Here is a 12,116-nt window from a genome sequence, read left to right as displayed (position 1 = left end):
TGCACGCGCGTGTGTGCAGAACAGACCAGGGGGCGTGTCACAGAAATGCTTATAAAGAGGCACACCGGGGCTCTTAGAGAAACGCTAAGTGACACTAGAGGAGTCCTGGTAACAGAAGAGGGGAAGAGCCCCAGAGCCGTCAGCACTGACGAGGTCAAGCCAAGACACAGAAAGTCGGCGGAGAGCACCTCTCTCAACTCCTGGCAGTCGGAACCGTGACTGGGGCCCAACCTGCAGGGAAATGGTAGAGTTCGCCAACGAGGTGAACAGAGATTCTGGGGAGACAGCGCCTGGCCCCAGCACAAAGTGCCCAGGACTGACCAAGGATGAGGGGCACTCGGACCCCCTCTCGGAGCACGAGGCACAGCACACCCGCGTTCCGCTCGGTCCATCTCGATTCTGGACAGAGCCACTTCCAGGGCAGACCCGGCCGGGGTGACCGCGAGCACGGCCCCAGCCTCCAGAGTCAAAGCTCAAAGTCGCCGGCAGCGAGACGCCGGTCTCAGGAAAGGCCAGGCGCCCAGGAACCCCCGCTGCAGAGCTTGAGGGAAACTCGAGTCGGCATTAGACCTCCCCAGAGCCCGACACTGCAGGGAAAAGATGCGCCAAACCAGAGTCGACACGGCGCCCGGTCCTTGGCCTCCCCATCCGTCCTCCCCGTCCTGCTCGTCTTCAGGTTTCTGGGTGCTTCTTCTCGACCGGCTCCCTCATCCAGCTGTCCCTCCAGATGTTTTTCTCCTCTAGGTGCCCCCATACCCTCCCCACCGGTCAGTTATCCACGCCAGGGCCCACGGCATCGCCACACGCTCCTCCTCCCGCCAGGCCCCGCATCCCTCGACGCCAACTCCCACTGGTCCCACTGCCAGACCACGTCCCACCTCGGGCAGCCCCAGTAGGTGCTACCGTCAGCACCCTGGGCATGGCCCGAGCCATCACCCCTCCCACCATCTAAACATCCCCCACACCTGCTCACACGTGCCCTCCACGGAGGCAGAACAGCACGCTCCACCATCCACCCAGGCCCGTCCCCGTCATGACAGCATCATCCCCAGGCCTGTCCCCGTCATGACAGCACCATCCCCCAGGCCTGTCCCCAAGGCACACCATAGACACTGACACATGGCAAGTCCACCAGCAAGAGACTCTAACATGATCCTTAATGAATTCAATGCTTTTATCACAAGAAGACCCACTTCTGTCACTGGATACAGCAACTGGAAATAAAAATTCTAGATGAATCGGACACAAGACAATGCTTCAGTTCCATTCAAAAATTAAACTCAGTTAACCTTTAACTCAATTTAAATTCTGAGCTCATCAGCATGCGAGAGCTAGCCTGTACGCCAAGGAGCTGATCTAATTACTGACACAATTTAAAGAAAATAAATGTAACAAACCAAGTATTTTTTCAGAGTTTACAGCTTAAACACCATTAACATTTTAAAAACAAGAAAAAATCGAAAATTATTCACTAGTCACAGACGGTTTAAATGCCAGAAAACATTAGAGATACATGAACAACAAAAATTCTGGAAATCAAAATCCAAAGACACAATATGAGAAATGCATGTCAGTGGTCTCAGATATCAAAGTTTTCCTTCACAAAAGGAGAGGGGGACGGCCTGAGGGACGACGGGCTACAGAGGAGGCACAAGGAGGCCCTAGTTACAGCTCCCTGGCTCCTTGAGTGGCCTCAGCTTTGCCCCCTAGGAAATGGGCCCGGCACCTCCTGACAAGCTCTGAACACCAGCACGTGAGCATCCCGAAAGGCAGCGGTGCTCATGTCTGTGAGGAAGGCCAACGCCTATGAGGGCAGATACTTGTAACCTTTTCATTCCCACAACGGTGAGTTTTGAGCCAAAATTTCCAAATTAGATACGGACTGGTGAACATACTACTTAAAGACACCCTCATGCAGGCCCCCAGCCCGAAGTCACCCCAGTTCTCAGCTACTAAACCCCAACGAGGACTGTCTCATGCTCTCCAACTGCTCAGAGGGCCGAGAAGGAGCACCAGGGACGGAAAGGCCCACTCCTACCGTGGAAGGAGAGAGGACCGCGGGAGGCTGGCTCGGGAGACCAGCACGCGGGCAGGGACAGCAGGGGAGGCGCAAAGCCACCAAGACAGGCCAGCAGGGAGGTGGCAGGAGGGGCCCACGCACTGCAGGGCAGAGACGCCCCCAGAGGGCCATGGTGGGGAGACCCCGATGACGTGGCCTCAGAGCAGGGCCGACACGCACGGGGCCCATTCCTGAGGCTCAGAGCTGCTGCCTGCGGAGAATCTGCAGGAGCCCAAGCTTCAACCAGGATGGGACACCCCTCAAGGCGCCAGTTACAATCTGTGAGCCCTGCACCCACCCAGTGAGGGACCCGCCCTCCAGGGACCACACCACACCTGGAGACCCTGCATCAGGGCCCCCACATCTCCGCCTTCCGGAAACAGGGAAAGGCTTTGTGCGGCAGCATCAAGGGACAGGACGGCCACGGGGCCTTCCTTTCAAAGTCGGGAGCGAGCAAAGGGGACGGCCACAGTCCTCGGAATGGAAAGTGACCATTCTGAGCAGAGGATCTGCGGCCTTTTCACACACCACAGAGGAAAACACCCCCCTCCTCTGCTTGAAATTAGTCATCGACCTCCTCTACTCGAAAGTGCTCACGCTCCAAATGTCGGAAACTTTCAAAAAAAAAAAAATCCTTTGACAGCCTGGTTCATATTTTGAACCCACATATTTGTAGCTGTCACTCAGCTGTTGTTTTCTTCCTTCCAAGAGGATCCTGGCAGACTTAAAATTAAGTGAACTGACCTGCTTCTAGCTCATGGACATGGGCATGTGAGTCTTGCCATTTCTGTCTCGCTGCCACACAGTAATAAGACAGACAGAAATAAAACTTTCATGTTGCTCTTTTTTCTTAGATGGAGCCAGAAAATTTTAAATCTCAGTGACACTCACTTAAAACTGCCCAACGGCCTTGCTACCATGCTCCACCCTGACCCAGGTAAACAGTGAACCGGTTTCTAAGAAACTTGAAAAAGTCAAGAGGAGAGGATGAAAGCAGGGTGGCCAGGCACTGGGAGTTCTTCTGGCCCCGGCCAGACACCACCCCGCACACGAAGGGGGCACCACGCCTTTCTGGGACTGTCTCCCGTGGTGCAAGGCAAAGCCCGCAGCTCCGTCAGGAGGGGCCTTACCCGCCACTTCCTTGCAGTCACAAGTGACAGCGTCAACCCAGAGCCAACCCCTCAGAGGGCTCGGAGGGGGCCAGTCTCCCCCATGACCCCGAGGTTAGCTGAAGGCCTACCGTGCACGTCCCTGTATCTCACTGATGTCCAAAGGCGGCACCCCAGGCCCCAGACCTGCCCCGTCCTGGGAACAAGGGAACCCCCCTTGAGATTCTCTTAAGAGACACATCCCGGCTCCCCTCCCGCCTCTTCAGCCACCAGCCTGGAAGAGGACGCCACCGCCTCACTCGTGAAGGACCCCGACAGTAGAGAACAGGCACAGTGTGCTGGTAACACAGGAGCCACCGTGCACCCCGCTGATGACGCACCCTGCGCCAGGAACCGGAGCACCGAGGCGTCAACACCGCGGGCTCCCCGGATGTGGGTGAGGAGCCGCTGGTGGCGGGTGGGCCTTCCAGAATCACCAGGGCATCCACACGCTTGTTCTAAAAAAACACGATCTCTCTGAAGCCAGAGAGAGCAGGGCAAGAGTTCCCCACAGAAACATGCTTATCTGACTCAAGAGACCTCCTTAAGGAAGACGCTGTAGTATAAGGTCACTGCATTGTTAAGCACACGCAACACAAGTCATCATTTTGAGCCACTGAAGACCTGCGATGAGACGGCTCCGGAGCAGGTGAGGCGCGTGCAGGTGAGGCGCCCGCAGGTTCTCTGACGGGCACTTCTTCAAATGTTTATCCTTAACAACACTTCCTTCTCTTCCTTGAAAGATCGATTATAATAAAGTAAGTGCCTGCATCTATATAAAAATTCCCCAATTTGTCGAGAAGGTTTCGACAACACGTGGGAAGGTTTCACGACACGTGGACCCTCCGGAGCCATCTAGAAGAGGGAACGGTCAGACCGAGCGGCACCGAGTGGGGGGGAGCATGCGGCGGGCCCAGGCCAGCATGGGGGTCAGCCACCCACACAGGCCCCGCACGTCCTCATGTTCTCCTGATGTCCACTCAGTAACTGGAAATATTTAACGATGGGCAGGAAAGCAGCAAATGCGAGCGGAAACCATCACTCACTATCCGCTCAAACTGACAGGCCTGCCGGGTATCTGCACTCTTGCAGTGGAGGGATGACCTTGGTACACTGAGGGGTGAAAATCGGCCATGTGTCCAATGAGGCAGGTGACTCCCCTCTGTCCCTAGGGAGAGCACAGAGGCCCTGCAGTGACACCCTCTCAGGTCCCAGAGGGTCCAGGCCCACACCCGTCCCCCTGGGCAGCCAGCCACCCAAGTCGTCGGAGGAGGGTAAGACCTGACCACGTGCCCCTCCCCACCCTCAGCACCAGGCAAGGTGCCAGGAGGCAGGAATGACGACACTGCCCCCAACCACTAAGACACCACACGTGCCGATCAAGTAAAAATGGCATTTTAAAATTTTCTAAATATAGACAGTCTTACAATCGCTTAGTGTGGCTGGACTATTAACTTTCTCACTTTGCATTTCTGCATTGTTCTATAAAGCTTTACGTAGAAGAAATTTTAAAATGAAAAGCAAAGGTAGCTCTTTGGCAGACGTGAAGTACACACAGTTCTCTCTTGCTTCCCAGATCCAGAGGTCGGACCGCTACCTTGTAACGTTAAGCGTGGCCCACGTTGTACAGTCCATTTTCACATCATCAAATACAACCAGCAGCATTACAGAAACTAAGCAAGCCCCAGACAACATCAGAAAAACAAATACGTCCTCCTGCCTTTCTCATCAGACTCAGACCTTGTGGGAGTGATGAGGCCAGAGCGCTGTCGTCACAGGAAGATGGTGCAGCGAGAAATCAGCCAAACTCTTGGGAAAGCAGTGACTCTGCAATACGACAGCTGTTAATGGAAGCCTGACACTGGCTGGAAGTCATAAAGCTGAGACGATTGTAATGCTTTCCAAACTGGTATCCTTCACTCATTTTTATTTTTAGGAAAGGTGAGTAACACAGCCCACACAGAAGTCAGTGCTCCGCCATAGAAGTCACATCCATGGGTAAATGGACTCCATGGGAAGCGGGGGAATACTCTGCACAGAAGTGCAAAGGAATCTCACTGTGGACGTTGGGGCCGATGTCCAATGCACCTGCAGAAGCAGCAGCCTGGTGTCGGAGGAAATGAAGAGCCCAGGACTCACCAGGGCTCAGGAAGGAGGGTGACAACGGGCACCTGGAGCCTTCAGGATGCTGTGAGGTCCCCTCGGCCCCTGTCCTCCACATCAGCAGAGCCAGAGGGCAGGCCTTGGAGGGTATGCACGGCTCTGCCTGCAAAAAGCCAAGTGGAGGGAGAGCCCCCCGAGGAGGGTGAGGTGGCATGTCTCTCAGACAACGGGGGTTCTGATCAGAAGCCTTGCTACCAGACCCAGATGGCATCCAACTTGAGGAAGAACTTCCCTCAGATGACTCTTGGACAGTAGAAGAGGGAACACTTCTAAACTCATCTTGCGTGGTCAGAACCACCCCAACACCAAAACCTCACAAACACATTAGCAGAAGAATTACAGATGAACATCCCTCATGAACTTAAACCTCTAAATCCTAAACAAAATAGCAAATTCAAACCAGTAATATGTACGGGAAAAAAAGATGATGCCATGAATTAAGTGATGTACAGCATTTCAAGATTGGTTTAAAATTCTAAAATTAACTTACGTAGCATTTAAAGAATGAAGGAGAAAAATATCATTATGTTGACACGTGTACAAAAACCATTTAGCAAAATTCAACAGACTGGGGAAGCATTCTCAGTGCGAAGAAGGATGCCCATGAAAGTCCACAAGGGTGGCAGTTCCCCCAGATGCGACAAGGGAAGGACGCCCACTGTCATGACTTCTGTTCAGCGTCATCCTGGAGCTTCTAGCCAGTGCAGCAAAGGAAAAGAAATTAGAAACAAAGGTCAGAAGGGGAGAAGCAGATCGTGCTTACTCACAGACATCGCGATTTTCCATAGAGAAACTCCTAAGCAAACTACAAAACAACCCCTAGAACTGGGAAGTGAATTGAGGGAGATGGCAGAACAGGACCAACATGCACAACTCAAGTGTTACATGCCAGCAGCAACTGTTCAAAGGTTAGAAAAAGTTAAACTGATTTAGAACGCCATCAGAAACAGAGTATTCAGAAATCGGTTTTATAAAAGACACGCAAGATCTTTCAGCTGGAAACTACAAAACAGCACTGAGAGAAAGTAAAGAGACCTCAACAAACGCGGAGACAAACCACAGTCATGAGCCAGAAATTTCAGTACAAGGGGCGACCCTCCCCAAACTGATACACAGATTCAGTGGACTCCCATTCAGAACCCCAACAGGCGTTTTTGGAGACAGTGACACCTTGATTCTAAAAGTAACACGGCAAACTGAGACCCAGAAACCAAGACAACCTTCTGGGCAAAAAAGAAAAAAGAAGTTGGAGGACTCACATTACCTTAATTCAAGACTTGCCACAAAGCTGCATGATCGAGTCAGTGATGTACTGGCCCAGGACAGACACAAAAATTGGTTCAACGAAACAGCGTCCAGACGTATACAACCACACATGTATGGCCGACGATTTCTGACAAAAGCACCAAGGTGATTCTGCGGGGAAAGGAATCGTTTTTCTCCCCCAACAAGTAAGGCTGAAACAACTAAGGAACTGTGGGAAAACCTGAGTATCTCACTCAAGCCAGTGGAACACACGGCTAAACACAAAAGGCTAACATTGTAATATTTTTCAGAGAATTATAAAAGAACATATTCGTGAAATTACAGTAGGCAAATATTTCTTAATATATTTGATAGTCTTAATAATATACACAAAATATACTGGACAGAAAGGAAAACATTTTGGTTTTCCTCAAAATTAAAGGCTTCTACTCATTGAAAGCCGTTATTAGAAAAATAAAAACAGAAACCTCCAACTGTGAGAAAACGATCAGTTCCTACACCCGATCGGTGACGTGTAAGCAGAGCCACAGAACGACAACAAGAGCCAAGAAAACACCAGGTAAAAACGGGAAAGAGATTTGCCTCACGATGAAAGCTTACTGACAACGGCGTTCAAAGTACGCCAACAGGAAAGGGCAGGTTTCCGCCGCCACCACCACGAGAGCGGACACTTCACACCCCCGAGAACGGCGAGAGCGCGGAGTCAGAGAGGCCCCGTGCCTTCCGGGTGGGAACGTGAATCGTCAGCTCCGGGGCAAGTGCTGGTAACTGCTGACGAGGCTAAACAACCATGTGCCACGCAATCCAGCAAGTCCACGGCAAGGGACGCACTCGAGGGAAATGGAAACACGTCCACAAAGGGGCTTGAACGAGACTATTCACAGCAGTTTTAGGCACAGCAGCCCCAAACTGGACAACTCAAACGCCCAGCAACAGGGCACTGAATACAAACCTCTGGTATATTCGCACAACAAGCCAATACTTAATAACAAAGAAGGAACTACTTACTGACACACAAAACAACACGGGCAAACCTCGAAAACACTGTTGAACTCAGTATAAAAAGAGCACGTGCTGTAAGGCTGCATTTATGTGAAGTTCAAGAGCAAGGAAAATCCGTCCGACGCGAGAGAAAGCAGAGCAGCGGATGCCAACAGGGAGGGGTGGCAGGAAGGGAGCCCAGTGGAACTTTCCAGAGGGTTTTATATCCTGGTTTGTGTTGGTGGGCGCTGTACACATATGTCAAAACCCACAGAACTTTGCACTTAAAAGTCTATGCATTTTATTTATCATGTAATTTTTACCTTTTTAAAAATGAAATAAAGTGTTAACGAGTATTCATACAGATAATTTTATGCTATTCTCTAACTTTGAAATCTCCCTCCCCAAAATTAACCATACGTAACAGACAGCTGGTGCCCCCAAACCACTTCCCACTTCTCCCTTCCACACAGAGTCCCTGACTCTGGACAGGACAACCTCCATGTGTCCAGCATGGTGTGGCCAATGAGGTGAGAGGACCCTTCTCCTCCACCCGCTGCTGGGAATGTGAGTGTGGCCACCTGCACCCCAGATTTGGGCCTGAAGGCTCAGGACAAGGACCACAGCCTGAAGATGCAGGAATGAAAGCTGTGGACGGGGGGAGGCAGGCTCTCAGTGACCGTGCCACCAGCAGACGCACACTCACGGCTCACCCACAGGCACATCTTCCGCAGAGAAGTCAGCTGCACTGTATTAAGCCGTTACCCGGAGGACCCTGTTTTCCACAGATGAACCCAATCCTAACTTGAAGCAGGAAGTACTCAGAGCAGAAGCAGAGCTGAGTCTCACCCTCACTCTGTTCTCAATTCACAGTGGGCATTTAAAGCGGGTTTTCTCCCCCCAGCCCTCTCTTCCCCAAATTCACTTTAAGGAGTGTCTTTATAAAAAAAAAAATTCAACACATAATTTCTGTGATTTATTGTGCAACTGAACATGCTAAAAGACAAAATGACATTTTCCCTACAAATTATTTGGTGCCTGTGATTTTCTGAGCACTGCAGCCAGCTGGTTCTCATAGAAATAGAGAAGAGTGTATTCATATAGTTCAAAGGTTTGATTTTTTTTGGTCTTAAAAAAGACTATTGATTGTAACATGCAGCTCGACAGGAAAAATCTCGACAGAGGAGGCGAAAACTGGTATTTATTACTGCGTTTGTGCTCATTATGGCCAGCTCTGACAGGGGTCCATTAAAATCAATTTTTATGTTTCGTATGTATTTTCTGTATCTAATGTTCCTGGCACTGTGTTTATTGGCCAGTTAAGACAAACACTGAGCCGAGGAGTGGGTGGTTCGCCCTCTTCTGCAGAAATAACAAGGACTGCAATTTTAACACAACTTCCACTCACAATCAATGAATGGAGGAAACTGAACGGTACATTTCAGGACAAATCATTAAGGAGTGCTTCCAATTTTTTGTTTTGGCAATTAAAGAAATACAGTGGAGCGCGTTCAAAAAAAAGAAACGTGTTCCGTCTGAATCGGCAATACCCTCACTTCATGCTGAAAAGGGAACGTCGTGTCCTCCCCTCTCAGCTGCACACACGCCAGCAGTCGGACACCGTATCCAAGGGGGCCCGGGACCGCCTGACTAAGCAGTTCTCAGGCTTTGGTACAAAACTCACCTGGCAAGCCGATGACCAGCAAAGCCTGGTCCTGATTTAAACAAGATCAGGCCAGCAGCTTCCTGTCACCAAACTTCCAGAGAGCTCCCCACATCCCACTTGCTGAAGAATCACAGAGTTCACAGTCACAGGCAATCAGCCCCTCTGGAAACATACACACCACTCACACGTACTGGGCTACTAGTTACCGGTTCCGTCCCCGTGGTTAACGGGAGGTGGAGGGCTCCCAGGCTGCAAGCTGAAAACGAACAACCACGGCCCATCACCTTTAGAGACGCTACTTTTTGCGATGGGTAGTGTCACCCCGCGATCGATGGAGAACGAGCAATAACCACACTCCTCCTCTCTGCTGCTCTGAACAAACGGCACGTGGGGGGTGTCACGCGGACGCTCACTCACTCAGTGCCCGGGGTCTTCTGGCAGCGCAGTCTGATCCCGTGCAGACCCTGCTCACAACCAGAGAGCTCAATCTTCCCCAAAGGGCTGTCCATCACTTTGTATTTCACTTCACAGGTCCTCTCCATCCTCCCAAGGACCTGAAAAGAAAAACCATTTTTGAAGCTACACACACCTTAAAGAGCTGGGTCACTTGCAAAGTGCAACAGACACACACGCGTTTAAGACACAAAACTTCTTCCAAAGCTTCCCACCGCCCACTTTTGGAATTTAATCATGTAATGTGTCCTTTTTACAATACAGTTACTTCGAAGACAGAAAACTGCCTTAATTACCCAGAGCAGCCGGCCAACAGCCCACTCTCCTCTCACTCCTTTGGTTTCTCTCTGTTCCTATCTTTAACCAATGCAGAGTTAAGGCCGAAATAAGAGGTCCCGTTAAACAGTACCTAAAACTACTGAAAGTAAAACAATTACCAACAATTAATTTTTGCAACGAAAACTGAAGACAAACCATGACATTCTGAATAAAGTACGTTTAAGAATAAATCATTATGAATCATGGAAACGTAGATTTAACTCAGCACTTAACACGGCGGACCTGCGTTGTTAAGTGGTTGAGGGCGCGTGGACGTTGGGCTAAAACACGCATGCTTTGGAAAGCAGGTATCTTTTATTGACGCTGAAAGAAACGTACAAAAACTGCCCTATGATGTATCCTCCACGTTAACCATTCTGACAGGTACTAATTTCGGTCAGTATTGCAAAGGTTTCAAAGAAAGGAGGCACTAAGAGCCCTAAGAAGCCGGCACCAAGGTTTAGGGAAATTGGCGTTTCATAAAAACCACTCTGACCAGACGGGAGGCGAGAAGAGGGGTTCTGGGGAAGCCTCCCTGGACCAGAACGGGCCTGGAGTGCCTCCTCCCCCCACAACACCCTCCCTGGGTCCCACAAACGTCCCCGGGGCACACATCTCCCGGGCAGAACCTCTATGCCAGCACTTCCCAGAGCGCCACCCTGGATGTCAGCCCCCAAGCACAGGCTGAGCGCCCCCCGGCCCTCGCTGCCCCGCCAGGCCTCCCTCTGAGCTCTGGGCGAGAAGGAGGGCTGCGGACTCGCTGTCTCCACTTCTCTGTCCTGGAAGCACTTCAGGTGAACTTGTCCAAAACTGTCCTTCCCTGTACGTGGCACTCGGCCAATGGCACCACGATCCACCCTGCCCCCACCCAACCCAGGCTTCATCCCAGGAGCTCCCCCACTCCCTGGTGCCATGCACCCCTGGCCCCTCATGCACCTGCATGTCGGCTCTCCTCATTTTCAGCTCTCTCGTGTCCACCTGATCCTCCCAGACACCCTCACCGACTCCCACCTCCCCAAAAAGGACGACTCTGGGCCACCATCACACCAGGGCTCTCCCAACTCCAACCACCCCTCACCTCGAACAACACATCACCGCTAACTACATGAAGGGGTTACAGCAGAGTCAGCAAACTGCCCCCACGGGCCAAACCCGGCCCAGCAGCTGCCTTTGTAAATAAAGTTTTATTGGGACGTAGCCTTGCTCCCTGTTGGCAGGTGGGCTGTGCTGCCTTCGCGCCCCAGAGGCAGAGTGGACTGGCCGGCCCGCAGCCCTAAGTCCTCAGCGCTCCTCCCGTGCTGTGCGGGTTCCCATATCCGAGTCCCCTCACTTAGACTGTCCAGCTTGCACCACTCGGCCTGCTGTCTGCTTTACTGCGAAACCTCAACACACCCCATCACCCCACCTGGAGGTTCTCTTCCCTCCGCTGTGCCTCCCGCCTGCTCCTAATACCACACACGATCCCCTCCTCTGCCCTCTCGACAGCCCCGCAGAAAGGCACGTGTCTGTGCCCTGAAGAGGTCAAGCGGCCTCCTCAGCGGCTGAAGGCCGATTCTCAGCAGATCCCGGCTCAGTCAGGGCCCTGGCTCAGGCCTCCCCGAGCCCATCTCAGGCAGGACTCCCGATGACAAGCATCAGAAACTGATACTGGCTAATTTAAGCACAAAAGCAATTTACCAAAAGGCTGCCCTGTAGGTGACTCCCAGAACTTCTGGGAAGGCTGGAGAAGCAGGCTCAGAAAACCGTAGAAACCCGGACTGGCTACAGTCCAGCCAGAGCCACACCCAGCCTCAGGAAACACCTGTGGGACAACCGGGGACTGCAGGCACGCAGCGGGCACTGGGGCCACCACAGCCGCTCGAAACAGGATGCTGCAGCCACCATCAAGTCCCCGCTGCCCGACTCCCTGTCACTTGTCCCAGGATTCAAGGCCCAGGCCGGAGCCCAGAGCTGGCACGGGGGCCAGGCCAGTGTGTGCTGCTGCCGAGTGGCTGGGAAAAGGGACAGCGGCTGGGAGGGCTTTGTCCATGTCAGCCCCGTGAAAGGACATAGCCCCAGCACT

General features: G+C 52.0%; 1 protein-coding gene across 4 annotated transcripts in view; it reads right to left on the bottom strand.

The window, feature by feature from the left end:
- Nucleotides 1-12,116, bottom strand: part of MGMT (O-6-methylguanine-DNA methyltransferase) — a 230,936-nt gene that overhangs the window by 177,310 nt on the left and 41,510 nt on the right. For all 4 annotated transcript variants that reach the window (XM_031461997.2, XM_064488542.1, XM_010993022.3 and 1 more), the window contains exon 2: nucleotides 9,701-9,837. In XM_031461997.2, the coding sequence (XP_031317857.1) occupies nucleotides 9,701-9,825 (125 nt within the window). In that variant the 5' untranslated portion in view covers nucleotides 9,826-9,837. The remainder of the gene's footprint in view (nucleotides 1-9,700; nucleotides 9,838-12,116) is intronic.

The sequence above is a fragment of the Camelus dromedarius genome, chromosome 8 (genome assembly GCF_036321535.1).
Source record: "Camelus dromedarius isolate mCamDro1 chromosome 8, mCamDro1.pat, whole genome shotgun sequence".
Taxonomy (NCBI): Eukaryota; Metazoa; Chordata; class Mammalia; order Artiodactyla; family Camelidae; genus Camelus; species Camelus dromedarius.
This window is presented reverse-complemented; position numbering and strand designations above follow the sequence as displayed.